The sequence below is a fragment of the Cetorhinus maximus genome, chromosome 1 (genome assembly GCF_964194155.1).
Source record: "Cetorhinus maximus chromosome 1, sCetMax3.hap1.1, whole genome shotgun sequence".
Lineage (NCBI taxonomy): Eukaryota > Metazoa > Chordata > Chondrichthyes > Lamniformes > Cetorhinidae > Cetorhinus > Cetorhinus maximus.
Genome location: NC_135879.1, coordinates 208,874,523 through 208,897,502, shown reverse-complemented (window position 1 = coordinate 208,897,502; position 22,980 = coordinate 208,874,523). Strand labels below are relative to the sequence as shown.

At 44.0% G+C, this 22,980-nt stretch overlaps 1 protein-coding gene across 1 annotated transcript in view; it reads left to right on the top strand.

Moving 5' to 3' along the window:
- Positions 1–22,980, top strand: part of dcc (DCC netrin 1 receptor) — a gene marked incomplete at its 5' end in the record, with an annotated part of 921,129 nt that overhangs the window by 606,959 nt on the left and 291,190 nt on the right. Inside the window, one exon of the mRNA XM_078539210.1 lies at positions 4,000–4,138. Within this exon, the coding sequence (XP_078395336.1) occupies positions 4,000–4,138 (139 nt within the window). The remainder of the gene's footprint in view (positions 1–3,999; positions 4,139–22,980) is intronic.

Genomic DNA, 22,980 nt, shown 5'->3' with positions numbered 1-22,980 from the left:
TGGACCAGCATTTATTGCCCATCCCTAGTTGCCATTGAGAAGGTGGTGGTGAGCTGCCTTCTTGAACCGCTGCAGTCCATGTGGTGCAGGTACACCCACAGTACAGTTAAGGAGGGAGTTCCAGGATTTTGACCCAGCGACAGTGAAGGTTCTGTCTGGGACTCAGTATTGGAACATTCTAACATGCTCAGCAATTAAAATCTCCTCAGCTTCACACTTAGGGCGACAAGAAAGATTGTTGCCTGCTTCAATCTTACACCTATACCTATTCCTACACTGAGTTAAAATTGGAGTTAATATTTCCGGGTGTTGTTCTTTACATTTAAAAATAGATGCCAAGGTGTTTCCGTTGCTATGTAGAACAGCCATAAATAAAACGGTTGGCATGGCGCGGCATAGCAAGTGAAAGTCAATACCTAGCTTTTGAGTACGGCAGAAATAATCCCTCCCAGAAAAAAGGGCTGTGAAACTTTTGCCCATTATATCTGTCCATTGGTTGCAGCTTTGTGTATGGGTAAATGTTAAAGAATCATTCTGACCAGAAAGTTGAAATTTCCACCATGACATCTGCTCAGTTTCTCACTATAGTCACAAAAGCAGCCTAGTTACATTTAGCTTTACATAAGAACATAAGAAATAGGAGCAGGAGTAGGCCATTTGGCCCCTCAAGACTGCCCTGCCATTCAATAAGATCATGGTTGATCTTCCCCAGGCCTCAGCTCCCCTTTCATGCCAGCTCCTCATAGCCCTCAACTCCCTGATATTTCAAAAATCTAACTACCTGCTCTTTAAATATTTTCAGTGATCTACCCTCCACAACTCTTTGGGGTAGAGAATTCCAGACATTCATTACCCCCTGAGAGAAGAAATTCCTTTACATCTCAGTTTTAAATGAGTGTCCCCTTATTCTGTAACTATGTCCCCTAGTTCAAGACTCCCCGACTAGTAGAAACATCTTCTTTGGAGCACCCGGTAAAATTACACATTTCTATCTCCACCTGGCCTCATTACTCCCAGCTGCAAATGGACAATCTACTTTGAAAAAAATGGAGTTGGGAGGTCAGATGACCCCCTTTCTTGTCTGCCAATATGCATGAGACTGCACAAGCCTGGAAGTTAGCTTGCTTGTCTGGACCGGACATTAATATGTAAATGCACTACAGGGGTTTGATTACACCTTGACTGGAGTGAAGCCAGAAATCTGCTGCTTCAAGCAGTGGGTCACTGCGAATGTGTTACTGGAAACTCCAAACCTCCATTTCTTCAGTGAACCAAAAGAGAATCATCAGGCCTGCAATGTTTCAGGCTTCTATCTCAGGACAATCGAGTGTAATGGTGAATTTTTTGGACATTCAAGACCTTGGTGCATGCTACCTCTTTTATAATCACCCTTTCTTGTGATCTGTGTATGTGTGTGTGCATCTGTGTCCATATATGAGTAGGTGATGTTGGGAATACATTCGGGTGTTGAGAAATAAACATTTATCCTCTTTTTTTAAACTTACGAGAAAACTTCTCTTTTATCTTGGGAGTCACAGCACTCAAAAGGTTAAAGCAGTTTTTTTTCTCTAAAGCACATCTGTCTCCAGTCAGCTGGGAGGTGGAAAAAGGGAGAATCCTCTCTCCCCTGTCCATAACAAAGGGTTGTGAATTTTTGAAATTCTCTGCCCCAGACAGATGTGGATGCTCCATTGTTGAATATATTTAAGACTAAAATTTTTGATCTCTCAGGAAATCAAGGGATATGGGGAGAAGGCAGAAAAGTGGAGTTGAAGCTCAAGGTCAGCCATATTGAATGATGAAGCAAGCTTGAGGGACCAAATAGTACACTCCTGCTTCTATTTCTTGGGCTGAAATTTTCCCGTCGGCGAGTAGGGGGCGGGGCCTGCTCGTCGACACGAAAATGACGTGGGATGACGTCGGGGGGAGCCCCCGATGTCATCCCGCACCATTTAAATCTTCAGGAAGGCGGGGGGACAGCGCAATCAGCTGTCCGCCCGCCGACCTGTCAATGGCCAATTGAGGCCATTGACAGGATCATTAAAACAATTAAAGGACCTGCCCGTCCAACCTTAAGGTTGGTGGGCAGGCCAGGAGCCCCAGCGGGCTTCTGAAAAAACATGAAACCTCATCCATCAGCGGGATGCGGTTTCATGTAGAGTTTAAAAAAGTTTATTAAAGTTTTTGTGAAATTTATTAACATGGCCCATCTCATGTGAAATTGTCAATTGTTAATAATTTTTGTATTTTTCTATTTTTAAAGTTTGAAAAACTTTCAGCGATCTCCCTGAGGCAGCACTTAGCCTCAGGGAGATGTGCGCTCTTTCGTGTGCATGCGCGAAAGAGCACACTCTCGCTTTTGGGGAATCCCCTCCGCCCGCACAGGAAGCGCATAGCACTTCCCGCTGGGCGTCACGCTGGGCGGGCCTTAATTGGCCCGCCCAAGTAAAATGGCGGCAGGGCCCGGCTTCTCCGGCGGGGATTGGCTCCCCGCCCGCCGAAGATTGGGTCAGGCCCGCCCGCCCGGCAGGTAGAAAATTCTGCTCCTTATGTTCTTCATATGCTCCTGGTATGGATAATATTATGCTGTTTTTATTAACGTTTCTGCTATTCTTTATTACCAGCTGCTGAGTTACCTTTAAAATGATATGCTAAAGAATTTCTGAATTCTATACTGGCTGCAAGGCTGTGAGCAAGAAACCAATTTTCATCAAAGCTACCTTTGTAGTATAAATGCACTCATTCATTATAAAGAATTACATGGAATGTGGAACAGAACACCCAGTCATTTTTAAAAATGTATTCTTTCATGGGATGTAGGCTTCACTGGCTAGGCCAATATTTATCGCCCATCCCTAATTGCTCTTGAGAAAGTGGTAATTAGCTGCCTTCTTGATCCGCTGTAGTCCATGTGGTGTAGGTGCACCCACAGTGCTGTTAGGGAGGGAGTTCCAGGACTTTGACCCAGCGACAGTGACCCCTGAGATGTTGATAGTCTGGGATTCAGCGATGAACCATATTGGTGTTTATGTTCTACATAAGCCTCCTCCCAACTTACCTTTTCTAAACTTATCAGCATAACCTTCTGTTTTTTTCTCCTTCATATGCATGTCTAGCTTCCCATTACAAACATCTCTGTTCTTCATCTCAACCACTCCTTGTGGTAAGAAGGCTCATATTCTAAACACTCTCCAGGTAAAAAGGTTTCCATTAAATTCCCAGTTGGATTTATTAAGGACTACATTACATTTATATCAGGAAATCAAATACTTCATTTCTTAATTTCAAATATGGCCAATTTTTTACAGGGGTGGGGGGTGCGTAGTTTAAAAATGTTTGCAATTCAAAGCAGCATTTCACACAAGAGCAAATCATTGTTTTATTGGTGTCAAGTAACAGACAGAAAGAAATCAATTCCTTTCAAACATGGGAGATTCCAAAACTCCTGGCTTTTCGAGGAACTAGGAGATCAATGCCGTGCCACTCCTGAGGAGATGGGAACAGGATCATTCACATTAATGGGTGATTCAAAATCTCAAAAGAAAAAGAACAGACTCACATTGTTTGTGGTTCTTATTGGTAGTTATTGATCATAAGCATGGTGACTGATTAACAGTGATGCAATGGCCATGATATTTACTCAGTGCTGTTGAGAGTTGGAGTATGGGTAGGATTTCCAGACTGGAAATTCAGAAATAAGAGTTTTCCAGACATCCAGCTGAAATTCATTTATCTCTTTTGCTCTTGGCACCTTTGCTGGTATGCTGCACTGTGGGCCTTGGTTCTTCAAGTGCTCTAACTAAACACAGGCTGAGCACCTCATCATTGATCAGCACCTGCTTTTAAAAAGGATGCATTAGAGAAGTCTACTTGCATAATGGTACGCCACTGGCATTTTGACCTTCATATTTGGTAAGGTGATCTAGGTGTTGCAATGACTGAGTAAGGTGCATTTATTGTCCACTTGATAATGAGATGTGTTGTTGCACCCTGTTTCAGAGTGTTGATGTGGATAGTCTAACCTATAAACTGGAAGGATTGAAGAAGTTCACTAAGTACAGTTTGCGAGTTTTGGCTTTCAACAGACATGGAGCAGGTGTCTCCACCCAGGATGTGCTGGTCACCACCTTGTCTGATGGTAAGTGCAATAAATGGTTCATTATTTTATAGATCATGTGTTTTTGTGGAACAATTTCTGCTCCGTTGATCTACTTCCTGATTTGTATCATCTTCTCTTTCACTCTTTTTAGTGTTAGTGATGTGCTGCACTGTGAATCACAACCCTTCAGCTTGGTTACTGAATTGAAAGATGGGCATATGAAAGCATGCTCAGCTTTAAGCCCCAACAGTTGTAGTCTCTTCACCCTTATTAAAACCAATGTTTCCTCAGCAATCCCACTGACACCAATGAACAGGAGACTCAAAGAAGCTAATTAAAGTAATTTATTTTTACTGCTTTGCCTAAATGTTTTCTGTGAGGCCATCCATGCTACATTATCTTAAGTTGCGATTAAGTCCAGTTCACTTATTTTTGAACCCGTTCAAAAAAATTTTGAAGCCACTATTTATGTTTAAGATATAAAATGAAAAGAATTGAATGCTGGAAATCCAAAATAAACACCGAACATGTTGGAAATCCACAGTGGGGCAAATATCTGAAAAAGAACGAACAGCTAATATTGATGGGTCAAGGCCTTCATTGGAACAGGCAGTGGCCTAGATGGAAAAATGTATATTATAAGAATGGCAGAGACCACTCCAAGAGTATAAAATGGGGGAAGAATAACAGATAGAGATCAAGGAGTATATTTTTGCTTTCACTTCCTGTGGTTGTGATGTAACAAGGCTGATTGACTGCCTGTGGTAGAACCCACTCCACCAAAATCAATAGATTAAAAATCAGGTAGGTTCTATAAAGGACGGGCAAACTGCCTTCCAGATTGCTGTCCAGGCAGTGTGGATAAAAATCCATCCCCAAGTTTTACCTGATCCCTTTCACAAAAGGCCAACTGATGGGTTTAATCATTTATTTTCAATGCATTTCATCCAGAAGTCTTCTATAGGCCTATGAATAGTAAAAGGGTAGTAACAAGAGGAATGGAGCCAATTAGGGACCAAAAAGGGAATTTACGCATGGAAGCAGAGGGCATGGCTGAGGTACTAAATAAATACTTCACACGTGTCTTTACCATGAAGAAGATGCTTCTAAAGTCTTAGTGAAAGAGGAGTTGAGACACTGGGTGGGCCAGAAATTGATAAAAAGCATTTGAAAGGCTGGCTGTACTTAATGTTGACAAGTTAACAGGACGAGATCAATTGCATCTGAGGATCATGAGGAAAATAATTTTTTACGCAGCGAGATGCTAGGATCTGGAATGCGCTGCATGAGTGCGTGGCGGAGGTAGTTTGTAGATTCAGTTGTGGCTTTCAAAGGGGAATCTAATAATTACCTGAATAGAAAATATTTGCAGTACTACGGGGAAAAGTTGGAGGCGTGGGACTAGGTGAGTTGTTCTCGCAGCTGAGCCAAATTGCCGCCTTCTGTGCTCTAACCATTCTATGATTCTATCTGCGTTTATCATATGGCCTTGTGATTTACAAACAGAAAGCATACTGAGTACCTATTAGATATAAGGTTTTTTAAATGTATAGACCAACATCATAAGCTAATTTTGGATTTGATCCTTGTTTAGTTCACCCATTAGATAAATATCACATACAATCAACCATGCAGTTGTGTACTCAATAACCTTATGGTATCCACGCCCTGTAGAATTGCAAACATATCTATAATTCAAACCAGAGATCCATTATTTATATTCTAAAGTACAGATTTTCTATCAGTTATTAAAACTTGACATCTGGAGCATTTCTACTGATGTGAGGTAGGCAGGGATGCGAGCACATGATTAGTTTACTTTGCAGTCTTAAAATCAGTGGGGATTTTGGGAAGTCATTGAGCCGGAGAAAGTTTCAGTCTTAAGAAGCAGCCTCTGGGGTTTTCAAAGCTTTTGAATATTGATTAACAAGCCATTTGCTAGATATTCAGGGAAAAGCAGTGTTCTCAGCATAATTAACTCTTTGCATTCAGTGTGCAGGTTAATCTTTCTCCATTTGAGGTATCCTTAGCTGTCCCCAGTCTTGTAGGGACTGTCTGTTTTCTTCATGGTTGGTCCAGAGACAACATCAAAAGACCAGTTGTTAAAAAATAAGTCAATTTTATCCCACTCATGTCAGTCAATGACAGGGTTTGCGATCCTGATTTAAAAAAACTGAAAATGCTGGAAAAACTCAGCAGGTCTGGCAGCATCTGTGGAGAGAGAAACGGAGTTAAGGTTTCGAGGCCAATATGACTCTTTCTTCTTACCAATATGACTCTTTCTTCTTCAGTTCTGAAGAAGAGTCATATTAGACTGGAAATGCTGTTTTTTCCTCTCCACAGGTGCTGCCAGACTTGCTAAGTTTTTCCAACATTTTCAGATTTCCAGCACCTGCAGTATTTTGCTTTTATTTTGTGATCCTGATGCTGCCTTGTCATTACTTCATTGTCCAGTTCCATCATTATTGGGAACTTATGTTATTTCCACAAGCTCCTTTGAAGTACATATTAAAAACGCAGCATGCAGCCAGGACTTCTGTAGAAATCTCAATTTGGATTTGGCACAAAGTGGCTACCCCAGTCAATCCCCAGTCCAGCACATGCTAATGGTTTTTTCTCTTTAATCCTTTTCTTTTATCCGTAATTTCTTTCCCCACTAAAAACGCACTGAATGCTTGCTGGGCATGGGCCCACAGGGGCTGTGCTGTGGCCTTCCTTGCCTTTTTACTGAAAGAGGATTGGAAATGAGTGATGCTGAAAAGGCTGAAGAGCAGAATGGAACAATATAAAGACAAAAAGAATGACTCATAGGGCTTTAAACAAAGACAGCGCCGCTTTTTTAACCTATGATGAATGCTTCCCTTAATGCAGTTAATTCAGTTTCATCTGTCACAGGTTAGGGACTTCACCCTCCTTTGTAATCTGATTGCAAAGCTACTTGATTTTATATATTGTCTCCTTCCATTATCCGGAATGTTGCACTTACTGAATGGCTTAGATGGTTCTTATTCTTTTCCCAGTCTAATTAATATCCCACTGCACTTTAATAAAATTGTGTAGCATAACTTATTTTGTCTTCAGCAGCAATGGATTATTTGTAATCTATCCACCATTTTCCTACCATTATTCCTGCACAAATCGCCCATTAACAACAATGTTTGAGGAAAGATGGATTACTTGGAATCAGTACAGAAGCAGTACTTAGATAACGTATGGCATACACTGAAGATGTTGAACTATACACGATTAACCTTTTATACAGTGATTAACATACTAGGTGTTTTTTGTAACTGCTTCTCTGTTCCTCTCCCACCCTCCAATTTTTTATGTATCCTTCTCTGTGTCTTCCTGCTTAACTTACTCTTTTTGACATAACGGCTGCACACTTTCTTGCATTCCTAGTCTGTATGGCTCACATGCTCACTAAATGAATTGGTAACACACAGGTAAGAGATAAACAGGTATCATAAACCTGGGAAGGAGCAAGTGATTTAACCTGTAAATTACCTGCCTGATTTTAATCTGTTTTTCTCAGCAGACAGCAAGGCTGTCCACCAGAGCCAATGGAGTCATTTTTTAAGTATGCAGATTAGGGTCCAAAGAGACCATTGGGCCACAAGTACTATTTTAACTCTGTCTGAGCTGGATGCTGAGCATGGCCCACACAGTTCTCATTATTTGTGTATTATTAGTTATCTGTTACATATTTTCAATATTTGGACAAAGGAAAATAATTTATCTGTTTGGAATGATTGGTTAACTGAATTTGTAACAAGGACTAAAAATGTTTTTAAATGTTTAAAAGAGGATGTATCTTTGAACCATTAAGCATCATATGTCCTTCTCCTACAAAACTACTGAGATTTGGCTCAGTACTTGAGACATCTCATGTAAGTGGTTTATATTTAGACAAAATACTCACCTCCTGACTCCCCAAAGTCTGTCCACCATCTACAAGGCACAAGTCAGGAGTGTGATGGAATACTCTCCACTTGCCTGGATGAGGGCAACTTCAACAACACTCAAGAAGTTTGATATCATCCAGGACAAAGCAGCCCACTTGATTGGCACCCCTTCCACAAACATTTGCTCCCTCCACCACCGATGCACAGTAGCAACAGTGTGTACCATCTAAAAGGTGCACTGCAGAAACTCACCAAGGGTACTTAGGCAGCACCTTCCAAACCCATGACCACTACCATCTAGAAGGGCAAGAGCAGCAGATACATTAGAACACCACCTCCTGGAAGTTCCCTCCAAGCCACTCACCATGCTGACTTGGAAATATATCACCGTTCCTTCACTGTCGCTGGGTCAAAATCCTGGAACTTCCTTCCTAACAGCACTGTGGGTGTAACCACAGTGGTTCAAGAAGGCAGCTCACCACCACCTTCTCAAGGGTAATTAGGGATGGGCAATAAATGCTAGCCTTGCCAGTGACACCCACATCCCATAAGTTAATTTTTAAAAATTGCATAATAAATATTATATTTAATAAAATGTTAATGATGTAAAGAGATTTTAATTCAACACAAACAAAAACAGAAAATGCTGGAAAATCTCAGCAGGTCTGACAGCATCTGTGAAGAGAGAAACAGAGTTAACGTTTTGAGTCCATATGGCCCTTCTTCAGAGCCTGATTTTACCCTGATTTTAATTAGTTGGTGTGGTGAGTGCATTTGGTACAGAATGAGTGCCTGGGATTTTACAGATTGGTGGTGGCTCAATCCACCATTTAGAAAGTCAGGGACCCTCTCGCCTTAGCCCGTTATGGGAGTACTGACTGATTTTTATGTGTAGCTGGCAATTACTGCCTGTCGCCGGGGCTCCTGTCCCTTTAAGGGATTAGTTCCTGCCCTCCCCCCAAGAGTTTGCCTGCCAGGTGAATAACTGGCAGGTCTTCAGTCCCAGTTGTGCCAATGGGAATTGTGACAACTGCTTGGGGTGCAACCAGGAAATGACCCAGGAGCACAAGTAAGTGAGTCGGGCTCATGGGCTCAGTCAGGCAGGCCCCAGTGAGGTGGGACGGGGGGTGGGTGGTGGAGGGGAGTCGTGGATGAGGATGGGGCTGTTACCAGGGGGCAGCCCTCGCTGCCAGAGGAGAGCTCTCCGTGGGCCACAGGGTTCCCAATCTGGAGGGCCCCTGCAGCCTCCGAGGAGGCCACTTGAGTATAGCTGGCAGTCTTTGGAACTCTCTTCCTCAAAAGGCGGTGGAAGCAGAGTCATTGAATATTTTTAAGGCAGAGCTAGATAGATTCTTGATAAGCAAGGCAGTGAAAAGTCATCGGGGTATGTGGGAATGTAGAGTTGAGGTTACAATCAGGTCAGCCATGATCTTATTGAATGGCAGAGCAAGCTCGAGGGGCATGCTTGCTTTCAGTGATCGATGTACAAGGACACCCAGGTCCCTTTGTACATCAACATTTTCCAATCTATAACCATTTTTAAATAATACTCTGTCATTCTGCTTTTCCTACCAAAGTGGATAACTTCACACTTATCCACATTATACTGCATCTGCCATGTATTTGGCCACTCACTTGACATGTCCGAATTGCCTTGAAGCCTCTTAACACCCTCCTCATTGCTCACATTTCCACCAAGGTTTGTGTTGTCAGAAAACTTGAAAATATTACATTTGGTTCCCTCATTCAAATCATTGATATATATTGTGAATAGCTGAGGCCCAAGCACTGATCCCTGCAGTACCCCAATAGTCACCTCCTGCCACTCCAAAAAAGACCCATTTATTCCCACAAGCTGTTTCCTGTCTGCTAATCAATTCTCAATCCATGCCAATATATTACTCCCAATCCCATGTGCTTTAATCTTACACACTAACCTCTTATGTGGAACTTTATGAAAAGCATTCTGAAAATCCAAATACACCAGATCCACTGTTCTCCTTTAACTATTCTGCTAGTTACATCCTCAAAAAACTGCAAAATGTTTGTCAAACATGATTTCCCTTTCATAAATCAATGCTGACTTTCTCTAATCCCATTGGTGTTTTCTAAGTGTCCTGTTATCACACCCTTTATAATGGATTCTAGCATTTTCCCTACTACTGATGTTAGGCTAACCAGTCTGTAATTTGCTGTTTTCTCCCTCCCTCCTTTTTTAAATTGTGGGGTTACATTTGCCACCCTCCAATCTGCCAGGACTGTTCCAGAATCTACAGATTTTTGGAAGATGGCAACCAACGCACCCACTATTTCCATGCCACCTCCTTTAGTACCGTGGGATGTAGATTATCGGGCCCTGGGGATTTATTGGCTTTCAGTCCCATTAATTTCTTCAGTACTATTTTTTTAGTAACACTAATTTCCTTTAATTCTTCCCTCTGACTAGACCCTTGGTTCCCTGGTATTTCTGGGAAGTTATTTGTGTCTTCCTCCGTGAAGACAGAATTAAAGTAGTTGTTTAATTGCTCTGCCATTTCCTTGTTCTCTATTATAAATTCTCCTGTTTCAGACTGTAAGGGACCTACATTTGTCTTCCCTAATCTTTTTTTTTTGTACATGCTTAAAGAACTTTTACAGCCCACTTTTTTATTCCTTGCAAGTTTACACTCATACTCTGTTCTTCCCCTCTTAATCAATCTCTTGGTCCTCCTTTGCTGAATTCTAAGATGCTCCCAATCCTCAGGCTTGCTACTTTTTCTAGCAACTTTATATGACTCCTCTTTGGATCTAATACTATCCTTAATTTCTTTTGTTAGCCATGGTTGGGCCGCTTTCCTTATTATGTTTTTGCGCCAGCAAGGAATGTATAACTGTAGCAATGCATACAATTGTTCCTTAAATATTAGCCATTGTCTATCCACTATCATGTCTTATAATTAAGTTCCCCAATCTACCTTAGCCAACTCATGCCTCATACCTTTGTAGTTTCCTTTGTTAAGATTTAGGACCCCAGTTTCAGATCAGACTACTTCACTTTCCATCCTAATGAAGTATTCTATTATGTTATGGCCACTGTTCCCTAAAGGACCCCACACAACAAGATTATTAATTAAACCCTTCTCATAGCACAATATCAAATCTAGGATAGTCTGTTCCCTAGTCAGTTCCTCCACATACTAGTTTAAAAAAACATCTCTTATACATTTCAGGAATTCATCCACCACAGTATTATCGCTAATTTGGTTTGCCCAGCCTATATGTAGATTAAAGTCACCCATGATTACTGTAACACCCTTGTTACATGCATCTCTAATTTTCTGTTTAATGCCATCCCCTACCTTATCACTACTCTTTGGAGGCCTATAGACAATTCCCACAAATGTTTTCAGCCCCTTTGTTGCTTCTTAGCTCCACCCAGACTGATTCCACATCGAGATTTTCTGAGCCAATATCCTCTCTCACTATCAGACTGATTTCATTCTTAACTAACATCGCCACACCACCTCCTTTTCCTCTTTGCCTGTCCGTCTTAAATATTGAGTACCCTTGGATATTCAGTTTGCAGCCTTGGTCACCCTGCAGCCATGTCTTCAGAATCACAGTTATATTGTACCCATTTACATTTATTTGCGCTGTTAATTCATCTACCTTATTGCGAATGCTCTGTGCATTCAGGTGCAGGGCCTTTAGACTTGTCTTTTTAACCTTTTTACACATTTTTTTGTACTATGGCCCTATTTGCTGCTAGCCCTTGTTTCCTCTGCCTTCTACTTCTGCTTTCTATTTTTCTGTCTTTCATTCCTATCTTTGTTTCCCTCTCTTGTGTCTCCCTGCTCAGGTTCCCATCCCCCTGCCAATCTAGTTTAAACTCTCCCCCATAGTACTAGTGAATACCCCTACGAGGATATTGATCCCAGTCCTGCTGGGGTGTAACCCGTCCAGCTTGTATAGGTCCCATCTTCCCCAGAATTGGTCCAAATGCTTCAGGAAACTAAATCCCTCCCTCCTACAGCATCTCTCCAGCCAAGCATTCATCTGGTCTATTCTCCTATTCCTGATCTCGCTAGCACATGGCACTGGGAGTAATCCTGGGATTACTACCTTTGAGATCCTGCTTAATTTATTTCTTAGCTCCCTGTATTCTGCTTTCAGGGCCTCATCCTTTTTACCTGTGTCGTTGGTACTGATATGGACCACAACCTCTGGCTGTTCACCCTCCCCCTTCAGAATGTTCTGCAACTGCTCAGTGACATCCTTGACCCTGGCACCAGGGAGGCAACATACCATCCTGGTGTCACATCTGCGGCAGTAGGAATGTCTACCTGTTCCCCTTATGATAGAATCCCCTATCACTATTGCTCTCCAGCTCTTTTTACCTCCCCCCCACCACCCCTCTGTGCAGCTGAGCCACTCATGGTGCCACAGACTTGGCTCTTGCTGCATTCCCCTGAGAAACCATCTCCCTCAGCAGTATTCAAAATGGAAAATCTGTTGGAGAGGGACATGGACCCAGGGGACTCCTGCACTACCCGCCGAGTGTTTTTACTCTGTCTGGTGGTCACCCGTGCCATTTCTGCCTGTGCACTCTTCAGCTGCGGTGTGACCGCCTCACTGTACATGCTATCCACAAAGATCTCATCCTTGCGGATGCTCCACAATGACTCCAGGTGCAGCTCCAGCTCCAAAATACAGATTTCAAGTAGCTGCAGCTGGAGACACTTCCTGCACACATGGTCGCCAAAGAATCTAGAAATGTGTAGGTCCAGCTGAGCTTGGCCAGGCCTCACTTCCATAAATTTTCCACAGTTTCTGGCCAAGCCCTGTACCTGACCAGTAGGAGGCTGGACCTGGGGAATGGTGGGGGAGGATCCAGCAGTCAGTTAAGTGGTGATGCCAGGAGGAACTCTGGACATGATCGGAGGAGGACCCTGAGACAAGCGGGCTGCAAGGCTCCCTTGTGAGACCCAGAAACCTCCAGCACTTCATGGCCAGCAAGGAAACTGAGAATAAAATTTTAAGTCGCAAATTTCCTGGCTCACAATCCAGCTCCCAGCACTACTCCCCCACTCAGGTTTCCAACTAAAATTGCAGATCAGATGTAAATTAGGAATTTCATTCCCACTCACTCCCTACTATGATACAGATTCCAAACAAAGTGCTTTCAAGTTCAGCAACTGTGAAGGGAACCTTTACAGATGCCAAGAACACTGTGCAGAACCCGAAAGATGGGACAACTGCTGGAATATGTGAAAACAGATCAGGATAGCTGAAACAAAAACAGAATTACCTGGAAAAACTCAGCAGGTCTGGCAGCATCGGTGGAGAAGAAAAGAGTCGACGTTTCGAGTCCACATGACCCTTCAACAGAACTGAGTATAGTTAGGAGAGGGGTGAAATATAAGCTGGTTTAAGGTGGGGGGCGGGGGGAGAGAAGTTTAGGGTGGGGTGGTTGTAGGGACAAGCAAGCAGTGATAGGAGCAGATAATCAAAAGATGTCACAGACAAAAGGATCAAAGAGGTGTTGAAGGTGGTGATATTATCTAAGAAAAGTGCTAATTAAGAATGGATGGCAGGACACTCAAGGTACAGCTCTAGTGGGGGTGGGGTGGAAAGACTGACAAGGTATTAGTTGTAGATTTAAAAATAATGGAAATAGGTGGAAAAAGAAAAATCTATATAAATTATTGAAAAAAACAAAAGGGAGGGGGAAGAAACGGGGTGGGGATGGGGGGGGTGGAGTTTAAGATCTAAAGTTGTTGAATTCAATATTCAGCCCGGAAGGCTGTAAAGTGCCTAGTTGGAAGATGAGGTGCTGTTCCTCCAGTTTGCGTTGGGCTTCACTGGAACAATGCAGCAAGCCAAGGACAGACATGTGGGCAAGAGAGCAGGGTGGGGTGTTAAAATGGCAAGCGACAGGGAGGTTTGGGTCTTTCTTGCGGACAGACCACAGGTGTTCTGCAAAGCGGTCGCCCAGTTTGCGTTTGGTCTCTCCAATGTAGAGGAGACCGCATTGGGAGCAACGAATGCAGTAGACTAAGTTAGGGGAAATGCAAGTGAAATGCTGCTTCACTTGAAAGGAGTGTTTGGGCCCTTGGACGGTGAGGAGAGAGGAAGTGAAGGGGCAGGTGTTGCATCTTCTGCGTAGGCATGGGGAGGTGCCATAGGTGGGGGTTGAGGAGTAGGGGGTGATGGAGGAGTGGACCAGGGTGTCCCAGAGGGAACGATCCCTACGGAATGCCGCCAGGGGGGGGTGAAGGGAAGATGTGTTTGGTGGTGGCATCATGCTGGAGTTGGCAGAAATGGCGGAGGATGATCCTTTGAATGCGGAGGCTGGTGGGGTGATAAGTGAGGACAAGGGGGACCCTATCATGTTTCTGGGAGGGAGGAGAAGGCGTGAGGGCGGATGCGTGGGAGATGCGCCGGACACGGTTGAGGGCCCTGTCAACGACCGTGGGTGTAAAACCTTGGTTAAGGAAGAAGGAGGACATGTCAGAGGAACTGTTTTTGAAGGTAGCGTCATCAGAACAGATGCGAAGGAGGCGAAGGAACTGAGAGAATGGGATGGAGTCCTTACAGGAAGCGGGGTGTGAGTAGCTGTAGTCGAGGTAGCTGTGGGAGTCGGTAGGCTTGTAATGGATATTGGTGGACAGTCTATCATCAGAAATTGAGACAGAGAGGTCAAGGAAGGGAAGAGAAGTGTCAGAGATGGACCATGTGAAAATGATGGAGGGGTGAAGATTGGAAGCAAAATTAATAAATTTTTCCAGGTCCCGACGAGAGCATGAAGCGGCACCGAAGTAATCATCGATGTACTGGAGAAGGAGTTGTGGGAGGGGGCCGGAGTAGGACTGGAACAAGGAATGTTCCACATACCCCATAAAGAGACAGGCATAGCTGGGGCCCATGCGGGTACCCATAGCCAAACCTTTTATTGGAGGAAGTGAGAGGAGTTAAAGGAGAAATTGTTCAGTGTGAGAACAAGTTCAGCCAGACGGAGAAGAGTAGCGGTGGATGGGGATTGTTGGGGCCTCTGTTCAAGGAAGAAGCTAAGGGCCCTCAGACCATCCTGGTGGGGGATGGAGGTGTAGAGGGATTGGACATCCATGGTGAAGAGGAAGCGGTTGGGGCCAGGGAACTGGAAATTGTTGATGTGACGTAAGGTGTCAGAGGAATCACGGATGTAGGTGGGAAGGGACTGGACAAGGGGAGAGAGAAGGGAGTCAAGATAATGAGAAATGAGTTCCGTGGGGCAGGAACAGGCTGGCACGATCGGTCTGCCAGGACAGTTCTGTTTGTGGATTTTGGGTGGGAGGTAGAAGCGGGCCGTCCGAGGTTGGGTGACTATCAGGTTGGAAGCTGTGGGAGGAAGATCTCCAGAGGAGATGAGGTCAGTGACAGTCCTGGAAACAATGGCTTGATGTTCCGTGTTGGGGTCATGGTCCAGGGAGAGGTAGGAGGAAGTGTCTGCGAGTTGATGCTCAGCCTCCGCGAGGTAGAGGTCAGTGCGCCAGACAACAACATTTGATGACAATGTTGGGGTTGGACCTGAGAGAACGGAGTGCAGTAAGTTCAGAGAGAGACAGATTAGAATGGGTGAGAGGAGCAGAGAAATTGAGACGGCTAATGTCACGCCGACAGTTCTCAATGAAAAGATCAAGAGAAGGTAAGAATCCAGAGGGAGGGGTCCAGGTGGAGGGAGAATATTGGAGGTGGGTAAAAGGATCCGTTGAACGGGGAGAGGACTCCTGCCCAAAGAAGTGAGCACGGAGGACGATGGCGGTAGAAGAGTTCAGCATCGTGCCGAGCCCGAAATTCATTGAGATGAGGGCGTAAGGGTATGAAACTAAGTCCTTTGCTGAGCACTGAAAGTTCAGCATCGGAGAGGGGAAGGTCAGGGGGTATAGTGAATACGCAGCTGGGGCTGGGATTGGAAGATGGGGTGGGGACGGAGGGACAAGCAGGGGTGGAGGGTCCCAGATGGGTGTTGGTGTCGATGAGTTGTTGGAGCTTGCGTTCCTTAGCACTTGAGAGAAAGAGAAAAAGTTTCTTGTTGAGGCGTCGGATGAGGCGAAGAATAAAATGAAACTGGGGGCACACGCAGCTTTGAAAAAGGGTGCGGCGGTGCTGCTGGAGGGAGAGGTCGAGTGTGTTCATATGGTGGCACATGGCACTGAGTGTGGATCTCAGAATGCGACGGGAACAGCAGTCCGAGAAACGTTATATGTCCCGGAGATACCTGTAATCCTGGGTGGGTTCGAAACAAGAGGGATGGAATTTCAGTTGAAATCCACGTGGGGTGAGTCGGAGACGGAGACATAGCTGAATGTGGCCAAGTCACCAATGTTCACCAACAACAACTTTTTTCTATACAGCTCCTTTAACTTAGTAAAACGTCCCAAGGCTCTTCAAGGAACTTTATCAAACAAAATTTGACACTCAGCTATATAAGCAGGTATTAGAGCAGAAAACAATAAGGTTGGTCATAGCATTTAAAGGAGAAAAGAGAGGTAGAGAGACACAGAGGTTAAGGGAGGGAATTCCAGAGCTTAGAGCCCAGGTAACTTAAGGCAGGGCCACCAATGGTGGAGTGATTAAAATTGGGGATGTTCAAGGGGCCAGAATTGGAGAAGTGCAGAGATCATGGAGGATTGTAGGGCTGGCTGAGATTAGAGAAATAATGCCAGGGTGGGTCATAGAGTGATTTGAAAACAAGGATGAGGATTTTAAAATTGAGGCACTGCTTAACCTGGAGCCAGTATAGGTCAATGAGCCCAGCAGTGATGGGTGAATAGGACTTTGGTAGAAATTAAGACATAGGTACCAAGAGTTTTGGGTGATAAATTTATGGAGGGTAGAATGTGGCACACTGGCCAGGATTGCTTTGGAATAATGAAGTTTAAAGGTAACAAAAGCATGGATGGAGATTTGAGTGGCAGATGAGCTGAGGTAGTGGTCGAGTTGGGCAATGTTACAGAGGTGGAAATAGATGATCTTAGTAATGATGTGAATATGTGGTCAGAAACTCAACTCAGGATCAAATATGATACCAAGGTTGCAGAGAGCCTGGTTTAGTCTCAGATAGTTGCTAAGGAGAGGAATGGAGTCCATTGCTGGGGAACAGAGTTTTTGGTGGGGACAATGGTTTTGGTCTTCTCAATATTTATGTCATTTCATAAAAATGGAAACACAGCACAGGGGTATGCTATTTGACCCATTCAGCTTGATCCATCATTTTGTTAGCCATAGTAGTCCTATTTCTTAGAGCTCAATTTGTACTCCAACTCCATAGCCCTTAGTGCCATGTACTTCTCAAGTACCCAACTTTAAAACACATCAATTGGTTCAATTTCTTAGTGATGGATTCCAAACTCCCACAGCCTTTTGCTTTTAATTTGTTTCTTGCATTCAATTTTAATTGGCCTAACTCTAACCTTAATAGTGTTAAAAAGGAAAATGAAATATGTGTACATTATGATGGAATGGGTATTAGAAAAATGAGCCAGGAAATAGGTGTGATTAATTGAAAATTTCTAGTCAATATGTAACTTTTATTGCAAAGATAGTTATATATTAGAATAGTTAACAATACGTCAAAGGATATCATAACTTTCCATTGATTTGTGATGAGCTCACATTTGGGATATCTGTTTGGTATATCTGACTTTCTGAAAGAAAAGACTTAGAGAGAGTGTATATTCTTTAACTATAAAGAAAGACTTTCAGAGTTTCATTTGGCTTCATTGGAGAAAATTAGATTGGGAGAAGACATGAGATTTTAGGAGGTTCTAGGAACACAGAGTAACAAGGCGCACCTCCAAAATTAGCTAGATTCTGGCAAGCTTTTTTTTGAGAGATTAGAAGTTGTGAATATATGTCAATTAAAACATTTGTAAAATTTGGGTGATAATTGTGAAATGCTGCATGGGATGTGATAGTCTCTAAGCTAATGGCACCACAGAAGTGTCATGCTAAAAATGCAAGCAACCAACGGTAAATGATGTAGGATGTGAGGTTCTGGAGTTCTGCTTAATTTATAGTTCTGGGTCACAACCTGGTGAGCACAACACAAAATCTGGTCCACAGCAGGCAGAGGCAGGGACATCCAAGGTAGATGGCACTCAGAAGACTGCTGGAGGCCAGGATTCTGCTGAGTCCGAATCCGATGATGAGCCTCCAGACTGGGTCCTAACTTAGTTGATGGAGCTTCAGTGACAGTCAAGGGGATATCAGGAAGGGTTGTCTGCTGCTTTGCACAGATTGCAATGGACGATGGAGGAGTCTGCCTGTGTTTAGTGGAGATTATAGCGCTGGCATGCCAATGCACCGAGGTCAACACTGGTAGGATGGCAGCTGCCATGGAGACCTTGGTCCTGGACATAGGTCCTGCACCGTGCCAGGAGCTGCACTTCATTGGCGTAGGCATTGGTGGCATCCATCAGTGGCTATGCGAGGAGGAGGGGGTGGTGGGACAACTCGATCTCACTCCAGATAACCCTTCTCCTCAAGGAGGCAGCCACGGGCCCTTAGGCACCCATAGGAAGGGGGATAAGCATCTGGACACCCCTGGGCCTTGCACCCAGGGTAACTCCGGGACTGTCCAGCTGATCCCAATCCCCTCTTCCTGCAACATCATCATCTCCACCTCCACAGGCTGAGGAGGGTGCACCTGCCCCACAGCAGGAGACCCAAAGCAGGCTGGGGCCCTCCAAGTCTCGAGCCTCCAGAGGATGCCCGCCTAAATCATCACAGACAACAGGGCGTAGCAGTCAGTAGGATGCTTCCACCTTCACTATGGATGTCAGGGGAGCACCAAGACATAGCAGTTGGGTTAGGAAGATCAAGAAATATTAGGAGCACAATAGTGGCACAGGTGATAACTACATGTTGTATACTTTGCACTAATAGAATACCACCCATTCTGTGAATAGAATACCACCCATTTCACAATTTCTGTGTATGCCCCCTCTTTATGATCGGCTGTGTTGTTGTCCATCAGGTGTGACACAATGGTCCCCTACCGCCACTTATTACAGATGTCGAAACCAGTGTCTCTAGTTCATGTTGTCAGCTTCCATTTCCCCACAGTGTGTGTGCGCTCTCATATCATTTCCAACATCATTGATGCCTCGTTCTTAATGTCAAGCCTGCTTGTGTTAGGAACCTCGTTCACATGGTGTGCTGCTTGATGTATTCTTCACTCTTGCCTGTTTAAGATTGAGGCCTAGGCATTCATCCATCTTGTCTGCATTAATGTGAGGTGAAGGTCTTGTGTCCAGCGAGACATGTGTAAATGCATGGAGAATGTAAATGCATAGATCCTCGCACTCCACTCACTCACTGTCACCTGACAGGATTTCCTATCGATGAAATCTTACTCAGAGATCATGTGTGATCCTGTCTGCCTTGTGTGTTTCCGATTCTCTCAGTGCACAAATGCTCAGCTCAGTGAGAAGTGTGAGCACCTTTCCACATTTAAGTGCCAGAGCTCTGACCCTTCTGCCTTTCCAGCTTTGCAGTTTTCTGCATTGCGGCCAGAAAAATCTCGTCACAATGTAGGGATGCAGAGCTGAGCCACACGTTTTGAGGGTACAGGTGAGCTCCTCACCTATACCCTCACTGAGGTCATTAAAGGTAAATACAAATGGTCATGTGGTGTGATCAAAGGAGCCTTGGAGCACACCCTGGAAGAGCATATGGTAGCCATTGGCACTTTTGAGGGTACCAATGGGATGCAACCCAGAATGTAATAGACCTGATGAGCGATCTTTATAATCAAGAAAGTGTTACCTTGGGTGGCTCATGGTGTGTTTGCATTTTGCTGCTGGCAAAGGCCAGGGCTGGTCCTGAGAGCAGACTGACTGTGTGAACTTTGTAATCTTCAGGTGCTCCAACTCATTGGAAAGGTCAGGGTGAATGCATGACCACATCCCTAACTGAGAGTGACAGATGTTAATATGATGGAGGAGGAGAAGGGGGTGCAAAAGGACTAGGTGATATCACAATGGGGTTAGACCTGCGTAACATCCCTGGCAGCTTTGCCCCAAGTATGGCCTTTCAGTTACACCATTGAGGTGACACAGAATGTGCTGTCCCATTTTGACAGATGGATCTCCTTGAGGAGCTTTGTCAGACTGAAGGCATACAGCTACGAGTGCGCTGAGGACTGTGGAACTGCTCCTGCCTCTACTAGGCTGCTATGGCAACTGCGATGCTACTGAGATATTACAAGAGGCTGTGCCTTCTGACGTGTGATGCTGGAACGCCTTTGTCCAGTTTAGACCTCCTCCGAACAAGGACACATGTTACCGAGCCTTCATCATCCTTCTAAGGACCAGGACAATGGTTGACAGAACGGTTGAGAGCTTACTCTCAGATTAAAGTACATGGTTGCAAGGAGAGGGTTAGCAACGCTGGTGTTCATGTGGGTCCATGAGAATGGATACTTGACCAAGAGGATGCAGGCTACTACCTGCCATCCTCCTCTTGGAATCTGGTGGCTATGAAAATCCTGCACGCCCACCACGCCTGTCCTCGCTGATCTTTGCTGGCTTCCGGTTACCCAGTGTCTCAATCTTTGTCATCAGCAAATCTGTCCGTAACTCTGCTTCTTCCTGCCTCAGCAATGTTCTCCAGCCTTCCATTCCCATATGCTTCTGCTCTTTTAACACTGATCACCGCTCTTCCACTTCACAATGGGTGAAACAATCTTCAGCAACAAAGCTCCCAGACTTAGAAATTTCCATCCTTTAAATCTATATCTTCAAAAGTTTTCTTAAACTTTACCTCTTTAATTATGCTGTCGGTCATCTCCCTTAATTCTTCTCCTAATTCATGCTTGATGTTCACTTTTTTAGGATGCTTTAGGATGTGAAATGTTATATAAAAATAAGTTTTTGCTGTTTGCCAAACTGGGCACTATATATTCAATGAACCATTGGATAGTTATAGCCAACTGATTAGTTAAATCTAAATAGATACCCTGAATCTCATCTTTTTGTGATAAAAGCAAAAGTTACATATTCCAGAATGGAAACTAAGTTCATTATTCTCTTGGCCTCTGCATTCATTTCCTAAATCACTGCACATTCCTGACCTGAGGATGAGTTTTTTTGAAAGTACCAGTGACAATATACTGGGCATTACTAGGTGAGCAATAGAACTGCATTGGATAAGTGTAAAATGCAAGACATGTTTCACCTACCAGCTACCATAAGGGTCCTTCTTTCAGAAAGTATTTGGGCTAATGGAGGTGATGTCATCTCTGTTAAGCAATCATGAATCAGGCAACATGTATACGTGTGTGTGTGTATGTGTGTGTGTGTGTGATTGCTTCACTTAATAAGGAGCACTTGGGTTGTAAATGAAGCTGAGTGCTTAATTGATTTAATTGAAGTACTTTGCGAGAATGCCCCAACTTCTTATATTACACTGTCCTCTCGAGAGACTGAAAATAATGAATCAAATGGGCTGCCTTGATTTTAATTTAAGCCTGGATTGGGAGTTACCAGCCATTTCATTCTACATCAGACAGTCTGAATTGAGCACGCTATGTGGAAAATTTCTCTCATTTCCTGTTTCCTCTTGTCCTCTACCTTGTTTTATGGCCCTTAATTTCAAATCGTTCCAGAAGTGGAAACATCTCCCTTCGTGGAAACATCTCCCTTTCATGCTTGAAAAGACATCTATCAGGCCAGGGTTACATCTTTAGATACAGCTTGAGCAAGGGGGAGGGAAATGAAATCAGCATCTGAGGTACAAAAGGACCAACTTTAGCTTGGGACACGGATCATGCAGGGACAAAGCAGGTGACAAACTGTTAAACCCATGCAGCATGAGGATCCAGATGATTTAACTCCGAAAGTGGTTCTTATTTTTTGATTTATTCTTTCACAAGATGTTGGCATTGCTGATTAGGCCAACATTTATTGCTCATCCCCAACTGCCCTTGAGAAGGTGGTGGTGAGCCTCCTTCGTGAACCGCTGCAGTCCATGTGGTGTAGGTACATCCACAGTGCTGTTCGGAAGGGAGTTTCAGGATTTTGACCCAGCGACAGTGAAGGAACGGTGATATATTTCCAAGTCAGGAGGGCGTGTGGCTTGGAGGGGAACTTGCAGGTGGTGGTGTTCCCACGCATCCATTGCCCTTGTCCTAAGTGCTAGAGGCCATGGGTTTGGTAGGTGTTGTCGAAGGAGCCTTGGTGAGTTGCTGCAGTGCATCTTGTAGAAGGTATACGCTGCTGCCACTGCATGTCAGAGGTGGAGGTCAGAGGTTCTATAATCACTTTGATTCTTGTGTTGTAGGTTTTGTCCTGTTTACAGAATGAAGTATATTCCGTATCATAGGTGGCAGCAGACAAACAGCTGCAAATGTCCAAGTTCAATTTGTAACCTAATTTTATGAATTAATTGGGCATTCCTTGATTGCGGGGAAAGATCTCTACAGGCCAGTGATAAGAGAGATGCATCAAGGGCTTGTATGAGGAAGCTAAGTACGCAGTCAAAAGAGTACTCTAGTGCCACCTAATTTACCATATAGTATTGTTGCTGGCAGTACAGTGAGGTCAGAGCAGTTTCAGCAGACAACAGTGCTTTGAAAACGTTATCACTTCCAAGTCTTTCCTTGCCTGCTTTTGAGTTAGATCAGTTAGAATATTTCATCAGTGAAAAGATCTCTGGAGCTGCTTGCTGTTCAGTCAAGTAAATTGATCATGGTCTGTCTGTTTGTTCACTGAAATAGTTCCTATTAACCTGAGGGGGAAGCTTTGATTGCATTTAGTCTGTCATATGTCAAGTAGTGAGCTATCAACATTGTGGCAAAAAAGTGCCAATGAGCTCGTCAGAGCTAAAATTCATTACAACTCACGACATATTACAGAAAAATTATGATGGAATGTTATTAATTAATAAGAATTCAACAGTATGATCTCCACTGGCTCAACAAAACTACTTCAGAATTTTGTTTGACTTACCAGTATC